The sequence below is a fragment of the Protopterus annectens genome, chromosome 6.part0, assembly GCF_019279795.1.
Source record: "Protopterus annectens isolate FY-2018-M chromosome 6.part0, PAN1.0, whole genome shotgun sequence".
NCBI lineage: Eukaryota > Metazoa > Chordata > Ceratodontiformes > Protopteridae > Protopterus > Protopterus annectens.
In genome coordinates, this window is record NC_056737.1 from 1,912,718,432 (window position 1) to 1,912,741,597 (window position 23,166).

The 23,166-nt window shown below is 40.2% G+C and overlaps 1 protein-coding gene across 2 annotated transcripts in view; it reads right to left on the reverse strand.

Moving 5' to 3' along the window:
- The window catches only part of PRKAG3 (protein kinase AMP-activated non-catalytic subunit gamma 3), a 1,357,042-nt gene that overhangs the window by 406,202 nt on the left and 927,674 nt on the right, over nucleotides 1–23,166 (reverse strand). For both annotated transcript variants that reach the window (XM_044075227.1, XM_044075226.1), the window contains one exon: nucleotides 11,552–11,678. In XM_044075227.1, the coding sequence (XP_043931162.1) occupies nucleotides 11,552–11,678 (127 nt within the window). The remainder of the gene's footprint in view (nucleotides 1–11,551; nucleotides 11,679–23,166) is intronic.

The following is a 23,166-nucleotide window of genomic DNA, read 5'->3' on the forward strand; positions in this document are numbered from 1 at the left end:
CATAGATGCTATGCTTTTTGCCTTAGACAAGGCTTTAATGACCTGCTCTTCAGTTATGTAGGGTGGGGGAAAGTTGGGGGCAAGGTTTATGATAAGTCTGGTGGGGATAAGAGAGTGAAATGTTCACCAACTCTATCTGCTAACAGGTTTGCTAGCTCTGTGGCATCAGTGTGTGTCATACCATTAGTCATAAGTTCAGCATGTGCTTGGGTTCTACCTTTTAGGCTACATACGTAGCTGTAAAAGTCCTTCTGGTTATCCTTGTCTGTGCTTGCTAAGGTTTTCCCAAAAATGCCCTTAGAGTATATGACGTGTTGTCTTATTTGCCTGTTGAGGCTCAGGAGAGTACTTTTCCAATGTTGAGGCCTCGCCTTTGTTTGTTTGGACAGCAACATTTTGCTTTTGTTGTAAAGTTTGTTGATGCTGGATGTCCACCTGGGTGGCTTGTTTTTTACTTGGGGCTGTGACTTAGATTCCCTCTGGAACAGCCGCGGCAATACACTTCTGCAAGTGATTGTGCAGGGCTTTAGTGTAAGCTTTGGTGTAGTTTCCACTTTCAGCTGGGGGTGGGGCTTGGAATGCATTTATGCATACCCCTAGGAGGGTATAGTTTGCCTTGGTGAAGTTTTTTAGTCTGGCTTCACCATTTGTGAGTTTTGGTGTTAGTACCAGCTTGAAGGTGACTAATTTGTGGTCGGATTTAACTAACGAGGGTCTGACAGTTGCAGCAGTGCATCTGTGTCATGTTAGTGAGGACCGGTTCTAGTGTTTTTGTTCCACTTGTTGGGGTTTGAACAATTTGTTCCAGGGCATTTGAGTTAATAAAGTCAAGAAACTTTTGTGCTAGTGACTTAGGGATAGAGTAGGTTTCCCAGTGGATGGTGGGATAATTGAAATCCCCAATAACCAGAGCGTTCAACAATATTTGGATTGACTCCAGCTTGGTTGCGTAGGCTTCATGCGGATCACGACCCATGGAAGGGAATCTATAACTGGCTATGACTTGAATGGGTGTCTTACCCACAGTAACCTAAACTTGGAGTAGCTCTATGAAGTTGTCCAGTCTAACTAAATGGGAGGTGAATTTATCTCTAATATAGATAGAAACACTGCCTCCCTTGGTTCTCACATGTTCATTTTGTGGTCTGTAGGTGTGGAAGCCATTGTAGCCTTGCAAGGCCGAGGTACTCTCTGAGGCACTGAACCAGGTTTCTGTGACTGCAGACATTTATATCTTCCAGTGAAAGTACTGCTTCCAGGGTGTGCAGTTTTTAGTTTAAGCTCAGAGCGTTTAGCAGCATAACCCTTATTTTGTTATGATTGGTAAATTTCAAATTGGTAAGTTTGTTTTTGAGACCTTGCCTAAAAAAAGGCACTATGGGGGAGATAAGAGTCTTTCCTCAAGTGTAGGGACATACCTGCCTGGGACACATACTCAGAGAGCTCAATCATGTCTCTCTTCATATAGTCCAGTGAGGTATGTCTCAGGTTGTTCACTCCAACATGAACTATGACAAAGTCATAACGGTACTTGTTGCTGAGAGACCTGAGTGCATGAGTGATCTGATGAATCTTTGCACCAGACAGACAGGTGACAGTGACTTTTTCCTTGTTTAACCTAATGAGTGGGACATCTGTGTGTCTCACTATGGAGTCTTCAGTGACAACAAAATCTGTTTTTTGAATGTTACGCCTTACAGGCCTGGTAGGTAAGACACTGGCATTGCTATGTGTCATGGGTGCTGTGGGAACTGCGTTTGTTGTAGTAGTCTAGTGTATTGGAGGTCTCTGGTGTTTTGGTAAGTTTTTTGAGAGCACCTCTATGTATGTTGATTTATGTGTTTAATGTGTACTGTGTTTATGAGTAGTGGTACTATGTGCATGAGTAGTGGTGGTGGGTTGAAAACCTCTTTAGTGTTACTGTTTTGAGTGTGAGCGAGCAGGGATTCAAGATTTTTGGCATAGATGCATCTCTCGCACTCTGTACTAGAGTGAGTTATTATTAGAGGGTTGTCAGTGTACATGAGGCAATTGTCACACTGCCTGAGGAGACCCAAGTCAATAAGGGTGGCAGGAGAAATAAGGGTAGTCCAACTGTCTAATGCTAGATTTAAGAACTGTTATCACAAAGGGGGGAGGGGGCTTTTCAAGACTGATCAAGGAGATGCACTGTAGATGGATATTACTGTTGTGGTTTTTTTTTATTTTGCTGGTGGTTTAATAGGTCACAGCTCACTAACAGTACTTCTTAGATCAGAAAAGTACTAAGGATGAGGACTATACTAATATGCTATAGCTGTATCTAAGGGAAAATTGTCAAAGTTATCTGTCTGGCTGTGGCGCACAACTGAGCAGCAGTGTGCAGTGCTGCAAGTCATGCAAATAAGCAGATACACAGTCAAATGAGGGGCTTATATACCAGATGCTAAAAACTAAAAAAAAACTTTTAAAAAGTTCAAAAGAACCATTAAGGGTGTTTACTACAAGGCTTCGACCAACCACCCTTCACCAGATAATGAATACAATCAGCACACTTCTTTCACTAGAGTGCAGAAGGGCCCCTTCCAATCAAAGATGGCCTGAAAAATATGTTCAGAACAAACAACCACTATAATCAGACCTAGATGCAGCAAACTGGCATCCGGACTATGCTACAGCTACTAACTACACTAATTTAGACAGCAAACACTAAAGAAATGTTAACACAGCAGAAATATATCAGTGAGACACTAAAATATGTTTTAAACAACAGAAAAACAGGAAGGAGACTCTAAAGAATGTTTCAAACAGCAAACAAATCAGTTATTTAAAACACTGCTCAGTGAGAAAACAACAAACAGAACAGATTGCTTTGCAAACGGTGAAAGGTATCAGCAATTACTTAACAAACAGTAAAAATAGCAAAAAAAAAAAGCTTTGCAAACAGTGAAAACAGCAATAAAATATGATTTAACAGGCAGAGTAAGGCAAACAATTGCAGTACTACAGTGTAGTTTAGTACACAGTATTAAATACAGTATTAAAGTAGGCAGCAGACAATAAAAAGTGCAGTAGGTAGTATAAACAAGCAAAACACAGGCAACTTATGGATTTTGGGAAGCTCAGAAGCCTCTAGGCATCTGGTATATCAGTTCAGAGTTGTGACTGGTGGCCCACCTCACTTCAACTTGGTTCAAACAAAAATTCTTATTTAATAAGGACAAGAATAGTGTTAGTTTTTTAGATGCTGAAGAAATAAAAAAGAGGGTACTACAGTGTTAAATACAGTAGTCAGCTATAAGGACACATCAAGCAATACTCTTTTATACTATAGTAATATGCATCCAACCTATTTGAAAAACAGTTTAGTTAAATGACAGTGTTATATAATGGAACAAGTTACCAATGAGGCTGATGAAATAGAATATTTACTGCGGTTATTACATGAAAGATTCCAGATCAAGTTGATAATACCATAAAGGCACTGACAGAGAACAAACTGATGAAACCAAAAATGTTTAAAAGAAACAGGATATCATTTGGTCCATATCAATGCTATCAGTTTTTTTCCACTGACTGTACTAAGATTAAAAACATTATGCATAACAGTTTGCTGAAGCTGTTCAAAGCTGTGGTGAGATAAGCCTTCTGTCATTTGTTCTTCTGTGATATTGGAAAAAGATAAGTGCTTATTTTCAACTGTTTTCTACACTTCTGTTTTACTGCATATCAGTTTAATCTGTGTAACTGTTTTTAGTCTCCTTTTCGTTGTCTGTTAGAGCTGAATATCTGTTACTGTTTGTGACCTTTGGAGCTTGTAGTGAAATCTTTCATCTAGAGAGGCCTAGCTGTTTCTTTGTGGGAGAGAGAATCAGTGTAGTTTGATCTAGCTAGAAGCATTGCTGCAACACTGTGTTATTTTGATTGAATAATTTGCCTGGTTTCTGTTTCTTTGCCTTTAATAGTCAGTGTTTTAAAGTAGTTTGTACTTGTTTGCGCAAGCTGTTCAAAGCTGCAGTGAGATAGGCCTTCTGCCATTTGCTCTGCTGTGATACTGAAAAAAGATAAGGGCTTATCTTCAACTGTTTTCTGCACTTCTGTTTTACTGCATATATGTTTAATCTGTGCAACTGTTTTTTTATCCCACTCACCCGCCTAGCTGTTGTTGTGGTCCTAAAGCTTAGTGGCTTTGAGTTGCCCACCTCTAGTATAAATATGATACTGCACACTCCCCCCAGTCACATTAAATCAGCTCATTATACTGTTTATAGTGAGACTTTTGCAAAGGCCCACTCCTTTAGCTTCTCAGCCTTGAATTATCTTATTATCTTCTGTCTCCTCACTTTCTACTACAAAAAATATATGTATACCTCTTCCTACTTCATTTTGCTACTTGTGCTTAGGAGTTCAACTGCATTTAGTTTGCCATATTTATTACTGCTTATTGGTAGCCTCATTAAATCGATGACAGTATCTAATGAAGTGCTGCTTTATTTGTGCTGTCTGTTACTGTCAGGGTTGACAGACGTCCCTATTTGGGCGGGACTGTCCCAAGATCAGCAGCCTGATCCCAAGTCCCACACCGCCAGTTTAAATCCTGGGCAGCCTCCGTTTTGTTTTTTTTTTTGATTGGCCCATATACCGGCATATGGGCCAATCAAAAATCGCTAAACACGGAGCTTCTTGTGTTTAATGCGGAATATCGCAGTTCCGCATTAAACAGAAGTAGCTCTGTGTTTAGCGATTTTTAATTGGCCCGTATGCCGGTATACAGGCCAATCAAAAAATCGCAAAACAGAGCTACTTCTGTTTAAAGCAGAACTGCGATGTTCCACATTAAACAGAAGTAGATCTGTGTTTAGCGATTTTTGATTGGCCCATATACCGGTATACGGGTCAATCAAAAAATTGCAAAACAGAGCTACTTCTGTTTAATGCAGAACTGCGATGTTCCGCATTAAACAGAAGTAGCTCCGTTTTTAGCGATTTTTGATTGGCCCATATACCGGTATACGGGTCAATCAAAAAATCGCAAAACAGAGCTACTTCTGTTTAATGTGGAACTGTGATGTTTTGCATTAAACAGAAGTAGCTCCGTGTTTATTTATTTTTGACTGGCCCGGGCCAATCAAATAAAAAATAAACACAGAGCTACTTTTGTTTAATGCGGAACTCTGATGTTCTGCATTAAAGACGTAGCGTGGAAGACCTTTTTTTTTTGTGTGTAAGTCTTCACTTACAGTGAAAGACCTTTTTTTTTTTTTTTTAGTCTTCACTTTGTCCCTACCTGGCCAGTCGGAAATCTAGCAACCCTGGTTACTGTTGTGATTGTGAGCTACTGTTTTAAAGCAATCTACTGATTAACTATGTTTCATTGCTATCTACTACAATTCATTACTGTTTAACTGTATTTTACTGCATTTTGTTGCTGTTTAACTGTATTTTTTCATACTGCAAGTTCTATTCTTTTGATTATAAATGATTTATCTGTGCTTCATTGTGAGATTTGTTTACTGTATTCTTAACCTTAAAATTGAGTAGCCTAGTCTAGATACAGGACTGCTGCATCCAGAGTTTCAGCTGCACAGTTTTTAACCCTTTATGAGGTATTCCAGCTACAAATTTTCCCTTAGTAGCACTCATGTTATCATCTAGTAGTACTACTCTTAGACCTTCCTCCCTTTACCCTCTTAGCTCTTTCAGTTTCTGACAAATATGGATGGACAATTTCATACATTTTCTCCTGCCAGTCTGGTTAATATGGGCAGCCTGAGACAGTGTAGCAAATGCCTCACGTACACGGACAACCCTCCACTACTACAACCTAGGAACACAATTTGCGAGAGATGCAATTACATCAAGCACCTAGTGTCATTGCTCTTTCCCCCACGAACCAGTATATCTGGCACTGAGAAGGTTGGCAACATGAACACCACACCTCAAACACCATCCGCACCTACACAACACACCCCCACATATGTGAAGGTCCTCAACAAAAACATACCCAAACAAAAAAGAACTCCGAGGCATAAACAAACGCGAACTCTATGGCCCACCACACCACACACTACATATACTCCACAAACCTGTGTCTCACAGCTACTAAAGCCTAAACATAAACCCAACATATTAGTCATAGGAGATTCCATTGTGAGACACACAGAAGTGCCCCTCACCAGACTGGATAAGGAGAAAGTCACATTTAGTTGTTTGTCGGGTGCCAGAATCCGCCATATCACCAATGCACTCAAGTCTCTCAACAGGTACTGTTATGACTCTGTCATAGTCCATGTTGGAGTGAATGACTTGAGACATACCTCCCTGGACTATATGAAGAGAGACATGATCATGCTCACTGAGTATGTGTCCCAGGCAGGTATATTCCTAGCCTTAAGCAGCATTCTACCATCACCCTTGATGCCTCAATACAAACAGAAAATGATTGACTTTAACAACTGACTTAGTTTCTAGTGTCATTCCAAGGGAATCCAATACCTGACAGCCTGGGATGACATGATTGACAAACCAAGATGCTTTGCAAGAGATGGCCTGCATCTGTCTCCAATGGGCTTCAGGCTCCTGGAAAAGGCTCTTACCTCCCCCATAGTGCCTTTTTTAGGCAATGCCATGAGGTCAAAACTACCAACATGAAACTTTCATCAAAATGTAAATTAAAGGTCATGCTGCCGAACACTAGGAGTCTAAACACGAAACTGCACTCATTGCAAGCATTCTTAATCCTAGAAAAATCTGACATTTGTGCAGTCACCAAAACCTGGTTTAAAGCTGCAGAGTGCACTGCAGCCATAGAAGGTTACTCATCCTATCATTCATTCAGACCCCAAAACATGGGCAACAAAACAAACGGAGGTGGAGTTGCAATATATGTAAAAGTCATATACACCTCTAAGCTGGTCAAACAGTATGATGCACAGGTAATACTCCAGGTGCAGTTAACAATTGACAAGACATCTATTCAAATCATAGATAGCTATAGGCCTCCAACTCTGACTCAGGATGCCCACTCCACCTATCTTGACCTCTTTGAATCTATCAAGATTCAACCCTTTACCCTGATCTTGGGCGACTTTAACTATCCAACCAGTTTGGAAAAAATACTAATGCCAAAACACAAATGCCCAGAGATTCCTTTGTTTCGTCAATGCAAATGCCTTGGACCAGTTGGTTGACACCCCCACAAGATGTGGAAATAACTTGGACTTGATATTAACCAACATGAGTAACCACTGCAGCACTCCTACAGTGTCATCATCCCTGGTAAGATTTGACCACATAGCTGTCACTTTTGAAGTCACAATGTCCACTGCCCCCCCCCCCGCTAGGGTCAAACAAAAAAACTTCTCCAAAGCTGATTACAACCTCCTGCGGGAAGGTATAAACAGCTTCACAGCCCTCTCCTCTTCCACAGGAGCTGGCATATATGTCCAAACCTACACCAAAGTACTATATGAGCATTTATATAGCTGCATGAAATCAGGAATACCAGACAGGACAAAGTCATCCTCCTGAAGGAAGAGTAAACCTGTCTGGTGGACATCTACAATAAATAAAGTCTATAATAAAAGGAAAAAAATGCTGTCCAGGACCAAAAAGGAGCAGAGGCCTAATTGGAAGCAATCTCTCCTTAGCCTGAACAAGCAAATAAGAGCACTAGTGAAATCCTCCAAAGCAAACTCTGAGTCCAAACTGGCCACATCTACTAAAGACAATCATAAGGCCTTCTTCAGATATGTCAGCAATCTCAAGGGAAGCACCCAGATCTGCTCAGAACTGGTGGTCAAGGACACCACATACACAAATGCTGTAGATATAGCCAACCTGCTGGCAGACAGGTTCAATGAAAACTTCACTCCTCTCCCCCCCATCAGTAAAACAGGACATTTCCAGTACCTGCCCCCTTCACCTTATCTCTAGGGAGCAAGTCATCACTGCCATCTCAAAGGCAAAAAATACAGCTTCCATGGGACCCAATAACATCCCAGACTGCATCCTTCATGAACACAGGCAGGAACTTGCAAGCACCATTAAGCACCCTATTCAACCAAAGCCTGAGTACTGGCTTCATCCCGCCAAGTGGAGGACAGCTACTGTCGTCCCTTTGCACAAAGGTGGAGCATCCACAGATCCAGGAAATTATAGACCCATCAGCCTAACTAGCCTGATCTGCAAGACCATGAACTGGATTATCCTGGATCTCATTAACAAGGAGAATGGCAACCTCCAGACACTTAATCCCACACAGTTTGGTTTTGTCAAGGGGAGGTCATAACAGTTAAATTTGGTCGACTTCTATGAGACAGTCTCCAAGGCCATACACAAGGGGAAGATGGTGCATAACTTCTACCTTGACTGGCCAAAGCCTTCGATACTATTCCCCACTCAGGTATAATAGATAAACTCTCTCAACTAGGCATCAGTCCATATGTTACCAGATGGGTAGCAAACTGGCTCACTGACAGAACCAACCTAGTCAAAATAGGGGAAGCCACCTTAATTAGTAGACCCGTAACAAGCCGTGTACCCCAGGGATTGGTCTTGGGACTTCTGCTCTTTGGGATTTCTTCTCAGAGATGTAGGCCAAATCTAGTGGGCTATGGCTGACCAAGTTTGCAGATAACTGCATGCTGGGTGCTGTCATCAATTCACCTAGCGATGTGGACACCCTCCAAGAGGGTTTCACCCAAACAAATGACTGGTGCCAGAAACATGACCTCAAACTGAATGCCAAAAAATGCATCATCATCCCTTTTGGGGAGAGTGATGTCCCCACAATTATTACATTGATAATAAGGTACTAAGTATGCAATCAGTCGTGAGGGACTTGGGCACCCAGGTTGGTAGCAAACTGACTTTTGACCACCATATTGCCTCCGTTGTATGGAAAACTTTCTACGTGGCCCACTCATTAGTAAGGATATCTCATCCAGGGACAAGGTGGTCATAACATCCTTGTATTCCTCCCATATAAGACCCATTACTGAGTACAATGCCCCTTTCATCATATACCTCACAAAGCACATGCAGCAGCTGGAAAGACCACAGAGGTTCCTCACCCGAAGAATCCAGGGCCTCAAACATCTACCCTACACAGATAGGCTAAAAGCCCTGTCCCTCTACTCAGTCTCCTACAGACTCCTCAGAGGTGACCTCTGTCTGGCATACAAAGCAATCTCAGACCCCACCATGATGGGACTGCTGCATATCCGCAAGTCAAGGTACACTCGAGTAACCCGCATGTGCGACCTCAACCTGGTCTGTGACATCAATAGGACTTGTTGATGGGACAGATTTGTGTCCCAGAGATTCCCCCTTTTGTGGAATGGACTCCCTGTCCACATAAAGCAGAGTACCTCATTAAACCTTTTTAAGTGCAACCTGAATAACTGGATGGGGAACAGAAAATACACCCCTAAGATTCCACCTGTGTCCCTGCTGAACAGTGGCATAGGGTGCTGGCTTGTTGGAACATGAGCTAAATTCTTGGCTAGGCTTTTAAGAGCCTCAGGACCAATAGTCTAGTAATTTCCTATGATCCTATGAAAAATATTTCAAATAGAGGGTGACAAACTCATGTTTATTAATAAAGAAGGAACGAATATGAAAACATGTTAGAAAGTAAAAGGGTAGAAGTTCAAAAGATAACAAGAATGGAACTTACAAATGTTTTAGTTGTTCTGTGTGTAGGTACATAGCTGATGGTATTAATTTTGATTGCACTTCTACAAAAGGACTTGTGCAAATCCAGGATTTATTAAATCTTATATTGTTTGTTATGCTCAGTGTGTTATATGTAATTATTATTATGTAGGGAAAACTAAGAGAAGTTTAAGGAAATGCACTTATGAACATCACTATGCTGTTTAGAAACATAAATATTACTAATGCTTTAGTGAAATGTTCAACTATATATGTAGATTTTATGGCATTTATTTATTTTTTTTACTGTTGCTAATTATGTTTGAGATAGTTTCAATAGGAGCAAAGAAAACAAACTTGAATTTTGTGAGATCAAATGGCAGATTTTGTTGAACTATGTTCAATATGTCACACTTTTCATATGTTCACCCTGGATTGAATGGCATTGTTAATTATAAATGTGCTTTAAACAGAAATAAAGTTTGTAAGAGCTATAAATAAAAGGAGAAGTATGTGGTTTTATGGTCATGTGACTGCATGCACCCATTCTTTTAGAAGATTGTTATTGTTAGGGTTTTTATTCTGATGAAGATCTTTTAGTGGTTAAAAGCACTCAATAAATTTTATAAGTATTCACTTGGTTCTGCACCGAGTGTTTTTTTTTTCAGTTTAAACAACAGATACTTTGAAAGTTAAAAAAAATCACTGCAGCAGACTGAAGCATCCTTCTCCAACGAATACAACTATACACTAGACTAGGATTTGATACATATGCATCTTCTAAGCACAAGTTCCTAGAAATTTAAATAAAAAAAAAAAAATCAGACTTGACAAGAAAACAAAGAAGTACATTTTTGTTTGTTTTTTTATGTTTTTATTATTATTCAGCAATAATAGCGTAATTGAAAATAGCTTCAAAGAAATGTCATGTTCAACATTATGCCTAATATATATATATATATATATATATATATATATATATATATATATATGTGTGTGTGTGTGTGTGTGTGTGTGTGTGTAAATATATATATATATATATATATATATATATATATACATATTTATAGTGTGCATATGTGTACAGTGCAAATATTTTGCATTCATTTGGTCAACCAGTTTGCATTGGTGAAGGAAGGCCTGGAAGCACACTTTGAACTCACAGTTAGTCAACTACTTTTTGGTTGTCTGGTTGTGTGAGTATATTAATACACATTTGGGTAGATGAAATTCATTTAGGGATGAGTCCTTTAAGTGATGCAGTTTGTTTTTATGAGGATATCATTGCCAGCGTAGATACTTAGTATATGTGTGTGGACAGTGATTCATTTCGTTATTGAGATTTCTCTCTTATTCTTTTGTATGACCATGGAATTGGTATTTATAAGTCAGGAGGTGTGGGAAGTTTGCCCCCTGCAAGAAACACTTATTTTGAGCTTCCTTTCTACACTGAGTTTTTGGTAGTAGTTTGTTTTTTCTGTGTTGGGGTTCAGTGAGATTAGGATTTGTACACTCATTGTTTTTCTTTTGGTATTTTATATTTTGGGATTTTTTTAGTTTGACCTTTCATGATATAATCACTATATAAAATGCACACACACACACCTATAATTATAGACAGATAGATAGATAGATAGATAGATAGATAGATAGATAGATAGATAGATAGATAGATAGATAGGTAGATAGGTAGATAGATAGGTAGATAGATAGATAGACAGGTAATTGAGATAAATATGCCTTAAGCATAAAAATTCTTTGCTAGAATTCTCCATACTAGTTAAAGAAAAAATTGTATTTTTACATTCGTGTAGTCAACAGTTTGTAAAAATAGCTTGCATCAGTGTTTGTTATAATACCAGTAGCTGTGTGATTATGCAATTAAGCTTTTAAACTATGGACAGGCAATACTCACAAATATGTGTAGAAACTTGAGAATACGTTTGTGAGTGAGGACGTGTAGTACATTTCCAGAAATGGGGTCAATCACAGGCAGTCGATGGATCTTGTACTTAATCAGGGAATAAACTGCATCAAATAGGCTGAAACAATAAGAACAAAATGTTAGTAAAAGGGCAAACAGTGTGTGAGGATCACTGCATCTGCATAGTACTTACAAAATAATGAGCTTTCCACAGCTTACCATAACAGCAGATCCATGAGAGAGTTTTCTGCAGCTGATGTTTACATTTACAAAGCTAGTCAGTCACATGCTGGGTACCACTAGACACCATTGTAGGCACTGCCTGATGTGGCTTCTGATTTACACTAAGCAGTGTAGGATAACAGACATAATAACACAGCACACTGGAGAGGGGATCCATGCTTGTATACTGATTATTGGACTGTCCAGAAAGGTGCGCCTCAGCAAAGTGTACCTAAACACATGGACAAGCCTGTGCATGCACAACACTAGCACTTATTATACTCCCTGTAGCATTAATTAAGCATTAAGGGAGTCAGTGGAGGTAAGTAAAAATAGCTACTACAGCAGCACTGTCTTTGTAACACTCTAGTAAGCAATGTTACTTATAATTCACACCTGTCTATATGCACTACTAAAAGCCTTATAATCTTAAATAATCTAATTGTACAAAAGTACACAGTAATCATCATATAGAACATACATCAGTAAAGAGCATGTTTACAATGTGAAACAAAAATAAACCACTCATAACAAATGATTGTACTTGAATTATTTCTATGTGCATGTACTTAAAATGATAATCATTAGTGCTGCAGAAATGCATGATTAATATGTGGTTTATTCTGTAACATACTCATGGCTGATGGGGTGTGACTATGAGTGTAAAGCCCAACTGATTAAACAGAGACAAGTGAATGCATCACACTACAGCCTGTACCATAACCATACAGTATTGTCATACATTTTTATTGTAATAATGTTTAATATTTAAAGTTTTAATGCTTACATTTAGTATTTTAATGCACAGTAAGGTTTCATTTTTAAAGCAAATATTATCGGTGAAATTAGCACACTTGAGATAGAATGCAAAAAAGTGTCATGCTGGGTGTGAAAAGGCCAACTCTAAATTGACCATAGGTGTGAATGTGGGTGCGAGTGTGTGGTGTAGAAGAACTAGTGTGGCAGGGCTAGCCACCCGTTAGTGCAAACCTTGGATCTAGTTGATTGTCAGTGATGATGTTCATTAGGGAATCAGCTTACTGATAGGTATGTTGGACAGGCACGAGTGCCCTCACAGATTCCATGGGGCTGTTTGCTGCTATATGCCAGGGATTACACCAATCATATGGCTACCACTCATCTGCCTGCACTGTATGCAGACTCCACTGGGCAGTTTGACCAACAATGCATACTGTTAGCTCCTCCACACCACCCATCATTGGTGTGAATGGTGTGATGTGGCCACTACATGCAGCCTATGTGCCATTCAGGCACATGGTAAGACCAGACAGTACTGTTCTTATGGTTCACATTCATCCTTGCTGGTGGTTGTTGGTGTCAGTGCCATTCCTTGAAGGGGACAGATCCATAGCAAGGGAGTTTCATAGTCTGTGTTGTTGTTGCCACCTGAGTTACTACAGCACCTCTCTCAGACACACACAGACATGCACATACATATAGCGCAACCACATCTGCAGTAGCTGTCTTGCCTAGAATCCATGTTAAGCAAGTAGCCACTACATCTGTACACCCACCTCCCCCCGGAAGCAGTATCCTCTCATTACATGGAATGCCGATCCCCACCCTAATATCCGGTCCATATCACACATTCCATTCCACAGCCTTGGTCTCTTCCTTTGACTACTGTGCCCATTGCTGGTCCCTGTTACTGTGGGGTCTATGACAATGGATCGAATAGTAAAAAGATCGAATGGCTGTAAGAACGAAAATGCCGCTCATAGAAATCCATTTTGTGGGGAACTGCACCCCCACACCCCCCACTAAATATATATATATATATATATATATATATATATATATATACACACCAACTCCAAGATCACACTACAGTGAGGAAAGGGCAAAATTTCCAATTTTCACTGTACCGTGATCTCAGGAAACAGATTTCTATGAATGGCATTTTTTGTTTTTACAGCTGTTTGATCTTTTTACTATTCTATCCATTGTCATAGACCCGTTAATGTGCCCCTCCTCACCTGTGTGTGCAATGGCAACTGTGCCCAGCCCTCACTGCTGTATTATATCAGTAGGTGATATCTGATGTACAACCTAGACAGTGCACTGTATAGCACAGCATCAGTTTTAATACTTGTTGTATCTATTCTGGCCAATGTGTGTCAGATGTGGTAGTCATGGGAACTGCCTGCATGATGCACAGACACATTGTATATAATATATCCTGTCAGTTCATTGAATGGAAACCCTTTCAGCTGATGGACGGCTATTTCTGTGTACCAGTTGAGGCCTTAACAGCAATATGGGAGCAATCAATGGGTCCTAAAACCTAAGGAAATTGGGTTACTGCATAAAATCCCTACAAAAATGATTTCTTTCCTCTGTGATCCTTGGGAACCACACTTCCTCCACATGCTCCCAATGTAAAATCAGGGAACTGTTGTAGCATTACCAAGCCTTCAAATAAAATAATGCTAGAGCCAGAGTCCAAGGCACTTCCCAAATAAGATATAAAGTATGAAAAAGGATATTTATTTAGCACTTTTGCCCTTGCACAAGCAGGACTTCATCAGAATGTCCCATAATACCACGCACTGCAATTTATATGATTTTGAGTGTAACCAATCGAGTAATTGCTTGTAGGATTTAAAGACATAAAGTACAATTTTAATACAATGACTAAATACATTAAAATTCAAACAACACTTAAATCAATACAAAACTTATATAAGCTTAAAAAATAAACTCAAAATCACCCCTTAGGTGAATTTTTACTGTGGTTTAACTGCTGTCATCTTCAAAACAGGCTGAATAGATGAATAGATGCGTAATCATTAATTCCTGGCTAATGCATAGCATGTAGATTAAGTTGCTATCTAACTTTTTTATTCTCTAAAGCTGTTTTAACATCCCCTCCTTGGGGGTTCAAAGTGACTTGATCCAAAATTGTAAATTTAAACTTAGAAAAAGACAGGCAAGTACTTGAATGCTTAAATAAAGCATTACTTCCATTATGCTTAGAAATATAATAACAGTATTCGTATATTCTTTTTCAAAGGCTGTGTTCATTTTTCCCTACATAAAATGCAGGACATCCTGAACATTTAGTGAGATAAGTTTATATAAGTCTTGTATTGATTTATGTGTACTTCTGTATACAAAAATGCAAACCAAAACTGCTGTTCACCAGTGTGTTGCATTTCACTTCAGAAAGGCACCTACTCCACTTTTTTGTTAACGAACAGCCTCTTTTCTGTTGCCATCTTTGACTGTGCGACTGTACATGATAAGGTGCTCTGCCTGTGTTTTTTACAAATGTGCTTAATATGGGAAATTAAAAAGTATGCAGTATAAAAGTGACTTCAGTTTGCAAATTGATATGTTTTAAGTGGAAACAGGGTTTGTTTCATTTTTACTCTAAATGGAACATTTAAATGGAAAATCAATTAGTGATGGTGATGGAAAGAGTGGTAATACTTTCTAACAGGTTACTGGAGCTGCAGTGCAAGGTTGTTTAAAAAAGTGTAGGCAAGTTGTGAAATATGCATTCATATTTTCGCAGTGGGTCCATTCTTTTAGGGCTCCCAGTTGATACATTTTTTATGAACTCACAGAGTCTTATAACAAGATTTATAGTATAGTGATACTCAATTAATGTTTTAAGGTATTATCTAGGCATTATCATTTCTGTTGATATTAATTCAAAACTTGTTGTCTTTCCTAATTTCCCCAGCTTCCTTGCTAAAGTTCACCTCTGGCACTCTAAAGAATGTTTCTGAATCCCAGTTTGGCTTGTCTAGTAGTCTCTAGGTACAGCGGGAGAGTTTGCATTCAGCCAAAGGTGTTGTATCATAGGCTCTACGGTATCACCAGTAGGAACACCTGGGTGGATGGAAGCCCAGTTTTCATCCTTCCAGGTTGGAGTGATGCCGGGATCCCTTATCTCTCTGAAGTACTGAAGATAATTTTATGACTTTTGGATATCTGTGCTATTAAATCTTTCTTGGAACATGGCACTGGACATCTGTGCTTAAACATCTGATCCACCCCAATCTATGAGCAATTTTTGCACCTCTGGTTCTTAAATGGATTCTTTGGTTTCACTAGGCCCAGGCTGAACCTTCAAATTTGTCTGCTCATATTCTTTCCCTATATATTGAGTTATTGACTTTAGATGCTGATATTTGAGTCCATATATGCATTAAATTAGTATACTTTCTCATTTGTTACAGCTTGAGTCACTTCTGGATAATCTAAGTTAAATTTAAAGACTATCTGCTGATTGTGCTGAAGTTTGCCACTTATTTTGTTAGTAGCACAACAAAATCTTTGTTGCAATGACATAGCTTATCTGGAAATATTCTTCAGGGAGAGTACTTAAATACAGTAATAATTGATGAAGTGGGTGTGGTATATTGTAGATTTCCCACTGTTGGTGTGGTTTAATCACGAGGGCAAATATACCACGCCATGGAGTCAGTTTTTGCCATTATACAATAACATTATTTAAGAAAAAATTACTTAGTTTTCGTAAATAATGTCTGTTGTGTAACGGTGCCTTGATGTTCTTCTGCATTGTTTCCTGATTCCGTTACTTTTTTGCTGTACTGCTCATGTGTATGAGACTCCTGTTTCCATGTTTATGCAGTAGATCACTGCTTTGGAAGGTAAGCAATGGAGGTAGGAAGATTTTCATTGCCTTTTTTTTTTTTTGGGGGGGGGGGAGAAAGCTGTAACTTATGGATAGTTTAGAGGTATGAGAGACAGGGAAAAACAAAAGGAAAATCAAGTATGTTTCTTTAGTTTTGTATAACATGCCTGATTTTTCTTGTATTTTTCTCTGCTCTTGTAAGTACCTCTAAACTGCCCAGAGGTTACAGCTTTTTTTCTTATTTTAAGAAATGTGAAGTAAAAAAAGGGGGGGTAATGTTGCTCTTTTGCATAGTCTGAAGGAAAGAAAGTCTGAAACTGAAATGCGTGTCATTATTTAGAGACTTCATTCCACAGTGATTTGTCAGAAAACCACAAATTTTATTAGGAATGAAGTCACTAAATAATGACCTGCATTTCCGTTTCAGACTTTCTTTCCTTCAAATTATGCAAATCTGACTGCTCAATGATACTTTAGCAGCCGGACTTTACCATTGTTATATTCTCGATCTACAATGGGCATGTCGGTTGGACTGACCAATCGGCATGCTCGTTTTTTGAATGTTAATGTCATTGTGCAATAGTAAATTATGAGGATCACTGCTCAGCTGCCCTACTTCATTGTCAGCATTTTCTTTCACAGTCTTTGTATCCTTTTTGAGGAGCTGTAATGTTGCAGCAGCATTCCACTGATGCTAAGCTGGTACATGAGGCAACACTCTAAGATTAGGCTACTGTATGAAGCATGTAAATACAGGCAGCTTTGCTAGGAGATTACTGCAGTTCTGGTCACTCTTCAGAGGTCTGGTTATTGCCGTTCTGTTCACTACTCACAGTGCTTCACATCCAACTTCACATATGTGGAATTGCTTTATCTACATAGTGGCTTATGCCACGTGATTCTCCTTTATTCAGAACGTTGCTGCATTCTAGAATTTTATAGTCTGTTTGAAACAGGTTTACAAATGACTACTTTAATATTGTGACTATTTAAACCTATATATTCTGATTGAAAAATGATTTACAAATGACTAGTAAAAACAATACAAGTAGTTAAACTTCTTTTCACTCTGTTTCCCGAACATTTAATTTAAAATGGTTCTCAAACAACATCTTAAATAAATATATTGGTATTTTCTTCTATTTATAGCAGGTTAGCACTTCAGAATTCTGCTTACATATTTTGGCTTTTCTTCTTCTGGCTCCCTATTGAAATGTTGGAAATTACAATACAGGAGAAGAGCAAATATTGACTATTACCTTTTTCCTTTAAAAACTGCAGTGGTGGTGCTGCGGTAGCATTGTCGCCTCACAGTAAGACGTTGTCCTGTTTGATTCTCAGCTAGAGCATCTTCTGCGTGGAGACATGCGTGAATGGGCATACCTTCGTTGAAGGTTGTATGTCAGGGCTGGCAACACGGCACATAAAAATCTACTGCCGATCATTAGTGGACCGGAGTTCCGCTGTGGTGACCCCTAACCAGGAAAAGCCGAAAGACACAACAACCTTTTTCCTTTAAAATTGTTTTTTACAGGGCGCAAGGGCTGCTGCACTTATATACATACACACACACACACACACACACACACACACACACATATATACCTATATGGTATTTAAGTATTGTCGCAACCAGATTTTCGCGGTCGCGAAATGCACATACCTCCACAGATCCGAGTGCAGGAAATACTTACCACTGTTATTGTAATTCCTTAGAAGTAGATAAAAACTATATATGATTGTTAGGAACAGAAACATTTGAGAAACCATCTCCCTGTCTTCCGTGCATTGCTTTGCAGACATAAGCCTGATTAAGAATGACGGCTACTGTCCTATCGATTCTGGTCTTATTATCATCCCCTGAAAATTAAGCAGAGGAGATGTATGGAATTAGCTTCTCCATTTTCAGTCAGTTCTGGCTTCCCATACCTATTCTTGATTAACTCAAGCATGCATTGTTAACTGATGTGACTTCCCAGGGGAAGAGCAGTAGTGGTTGTGCTTTGCTGGTTATTTGGAGAAGTATGACAGGAGTTAGAAAAAGATTCAAACTATGAAAATCAAATCTCCATAAAAACAGTTACGAGTAAGACTGTCATGGAAAAAAATGTAACATTATACTACTTTGTCTGGTTTACATTTTTCTGATGCAGAAGGGTGATCTACATGATTATGAGTAGGTCTCTGAACAGAGCTGTCAACAGTTTGAATCATTCTCATGACAGCAGCCCTGATAATTGAAGCGTGCGTGTGTGCTGCACGCCAAACAGGAAGAAGGCTTGCACAATTGTTTCTCTTCCTGAAAGTAAGACAAATTGATTTCTCATCAGTTAGGACTTGAAAATAACACCTTACGGTGTTTCCTGCACTCGTTTTCATGACAGCATGCCAATTTCGCAAACGCAAAAATCTGGGTGCGATAATATGTAAGTTCCATATATCTATATATATATATATATATATATATATATATATATATATATATATATATATATATATATATATACACACACACACACATATATATATATATATATATATATATATATATATATGAAATTAAGAAAGCCACTGATACTGCTACACTTAGATCCAAGAGCGACGCTGTAGAAATCAGGCCCTTAAGGGGTAACTTCTAAATGGAAGGAAGCCACAGACACCAGGAGGTTGATTTGAGCGCTTTCGTTCGCACTTTTATTACAAAGTAAGTGAACTTCTTCAGAAATCAATACAAGTGCATTCCAACATGGCAATAAATACTAACAGTGATGTCATACATGTGGGCAGGTACAGGTAACACAATATGGGAGGTAGCAAGTGACTGCAGGCCCAGGTGGGAGGGGTTCTGCCTTGCCTACCTGATCCATTTAAGTACACATTTAATGTTTAGGCTGCCATTGAGTCCTGGGTAGCTGTCTGCTCCTAGTTTAATTTGCCATTTTAACTCTCTGACCTCTAGTGGTGTGCTGGAGTCTTCACTGAAGCTTGGGGCATTTTCCAGGACTAAGAAGCTAAACTTCGTGGGTTTCTTACAGTGTACTGCGTGTTTAGCTAGGGCATTATTGGGGTCTGCTCTCCTTATGGCCTGGTAGTGTTCTTTCACTCTGTCACTGAGTTTCCTGGTGGTCATACCCACATAAAAGCAGGGGCAGTGTGAGCACCTGCTGAGATACACTACCTGCGTGGAGTTGCAGTCATACCGGCCCTGTATCCGGATAGGTGTGTGTTTACCTATCATGACTATGTCATCTGTACTGATATGTTCACAGCAGATGCATTGTCCACAAGGGTGTGTCCCTTTGTAGTCGCCTACTGTCCTGGGGAGTGTTTTGTTCTTCTCAAACAGAGTTTTGAGAGACTGAGACCTCTTATGGGTGAAAGAGGGTGCGTTCCCCAGTGATTTGCTAAGATCTGCATTGCAGCTAAGTATGTCCCAATTCAGGGACAGACACTTTTTTATATTGTTTCCATCCGTGGTAATGGGAATTGGAAACCTGGGCATGGTTTCTTCCTTGGGCTTCTTATGTTCAAAATCTCCATAAACCAAGATGGGCTGGTGCCTGGTGTGTCTGTGTTCAGACACTTCTCGGGCCATTCTGTTGACTAGTCCTCTGGGATAGTTCTTCTCCAGGAACCATTGTTTGAGCTGGGAGCTTTTTGTGCTGTATAAGGTGTCGCAGCTCACCAGTCTGCTGAGTCGCACGAATTGCCCTTTAATCACATTCTTTTTCATAAAGTTTGGGTGCTGACTGTGAAAGTCCAAAAGGTTGTTCCTATGGGTAGGTTTTCTATAGATGTTGGAGGAGAACTTCCGCTCAGTGGTGTCGAAGTTCAATTCAACGTCCAGAAAATTGACCCTGTGCCCTTTGTCTCCTATTGTAAACCTCAGGAAAGGTATACTTTTCATGAGTGTGTTTAGGAAGAGGTCAAGTTCCTGGGGGGGGCCTTTCCAGAGGAAAAAAAGGTCGTCTATGTATCTCTTATATAGACTGACCTTATCAAATCCCTCCAACTGGGTCAGGGTGTCTACTTCCCAGGCACACAGGACCAAGTTGGCATAGGAGGGGGCTACTTTGGCTCCCATGGCAACTCCTTTAAGTTGTTTGTAGATGGTCCCTTTAAAATCAAAGAAGTTGTTATTGAGGACCAGTTTCAGGAGTGTGCATAGGGTGTCAGCCCTTGCCGGTGTCATATTTCTGTGTGCCACTAGGTAACGTTTGACTAGTTGCAGACCTTCCTGATGAGGGATACTTGGATAGAGTGCTGTGATGTCTAAGGTGACAAGCAGAAAGGGGGTGTCCACTGTCTCTTTTTGGATCTTGTGGATCTCTTTTAGAAATTGCCAGGAGTCTTTGAGATAGAATCTCGAGCTTTGTACCAGTGGGTTAAAGTAGAAGTCTAATAGCTCAGAGATGTATTCCGTTTTGGTCCTTTTCGAGGAGACTATGTGCCTCATGGGGGGGTCACTTTGGTTCTTGTGGATTTTGGGAATCCCAAACAGACGCCCTACTGTGGGTGCCTCTACTGTCATGAAGTCTAGTTCTTCCTCTGTGATCATTTCTTTGTAGGCTAGTAATAGCAGGGAAGAGTCAATGGAGCGGAAGCTGTCCAGTACCTCACTTTTGGATATTGTGCGGTAACTGTCTGTATCAGCCAAAACCGCTTCCATTTTGTGGGTGTAGTCACTTTCCGTCATGACTACTACCCCTGCCCCTTTGTCTGCTTTAAGCACCCTCAGTTGCTCATTGTGGCACAGTTGTCTAAGGGCTATCCTTTCCCTGTGGGACAAATTACTGTTGGGTCTGGGTTCTGTTTTTTGCAACAGTGCTCTAATCTCGGTTTCACACACTTTCGAAAAGACATTGATGTGTGTGTGTAGTGTGGGATTTATGGTGCTTTTTCTTCTCAAAATGGGGGTATCTGGGTCCCAACCTTGACTCGATTGGGTAGATCCGGAGTCACTTTGGGAGAAGGGTGGGGGACCTCTCTGAGGGGCTGTAGTGGTCTTAGCAATGCCCCTACCGGGGGGGCGACTGGAGCCAGTGCTGGCTGTACTGCAAGGCTGATTTTCTTCTGCAGTTGGGGGTGTGGGTACACCGCCCAGCATGGGTGTGAAATGCCAGCGCTCAGCAGGTGTGCCGCTGCTGCTGGGATCTGCAATATTGGGGGTGGGGGTGGGGTGTCTGTCTGCCCCCTCTATGATTCCCAAGCCTCTGGCGAGGACGGGCCCTGGTACAAGCCTTGGACCTTTGTGTAAGGTGGTACCTTTGTCTGTATTGCCCTGGGGAGAGCTGGTGTGATCAGTAAATCTGCTGGTACGTGGTGGAGGGATGGCATAAGCCCGGGGTATTCTGCTGTCCCCGGAGGGCCTAATCTGGGTCTGATCTTTTGTACCACTGGTGACCTCATTAGTAGGTGTCCCATGGCTGCCTAGGCTTATGACCAGTGTAGGGTCCGTAATGTCCCTGTGGATTGAGCTTACTATGTGGTCTGGGCTAACATTGTGCTCAGAAAAGCTGCGACCACCCTCCGCTTCTGCTGCTGGGGTCCTGTTGCCCTGATTATTATAAGACGCCTCGCTATTATGGAAACCAACTAAATCCTGCTTAGAACTCTTAGAGGGACTCTGGGAGACCTCGCCTACTGCATTGTGCGTTCTCGCCTGATCAGTAATTTCAACCGTAATTGCGGAACCACTGGCTGTGTAATGGGCATCGGAATGCCTCTCAGCCCAGGTCGCCCTACTTCCAAGCTTGTTAGTAGGACTTGTAATGTTTTTAGCGCCTGCAAAGGTAGGCCTTGTACCAAATGTTTTGATTGTTTTACTAACAGATTTGCTGTTAGCCACGTTGCTGGTAGCTTCAACACCCATGTGAGAAATCTCTTCTACTTTATTGGCGCCAGCAACGTCACTAGTGACATCAGCCATATTGCGAGAAACATCATCAGCATTAATGGCGGTAGTAGGGGTCAATATTGTGCCACTAGCTTTGCTTTTAACCAAGGCTCTAGCAACCCTATTACCATTGTCCGAACTGGCTACCACATTTATAGAAACCACATTTGTAGAAACATCCATAGAAACATCCACTATATCTTTAGAAGCAGAAACATCAACTATATTTTTAGAAGTGGAAACATCAACTATATTCTTAGAAGTGGAAACATCAACTGTATTTTTAGGAGCAGAAACATCAACTATATTTTTAGAAGTAGAAACATCAACTGTATTTTTAGAAGTAAAAACATCAACTGTATTTTTAGAGGCAGAAACATTTACAACATTTTTAGAAAGAAAAACAATTTCAGCGTTTGCTCGGGCTGGCCCCGTAACATAGGACTCAACGACCTCAGTGTCAATGGCCGGTCGTTTACATGCTTGTCTACCTGAGGCGCTGGGATTGCTCTTTAATTTATTACTAGAGCAACCGTCGTTGGCGTTTGTACGGGCTGACTCTGAGACCCTACAATCACTGTAATCACTGTAATTCATGACCCTAGCCTGCTGTTTGCATGCTTTGTTGGCTGGGTTACTGGCACCACAAATACAATTAGACTCTATATATATATATATATATGTATACACCAACTCTGATATCGCTATACCTCAGAGAAATGGAAATATTCCCAGAAATGGCAATCTCAGTATTACTGTGTTTAAGTCTGGATTATTGGTCATTCAGTCTTCACATTCCTGGACTGGGCATTGTGAGTATCTACAATCCAGATAGTCACCTCTTTGACATCTTCTTTTCTT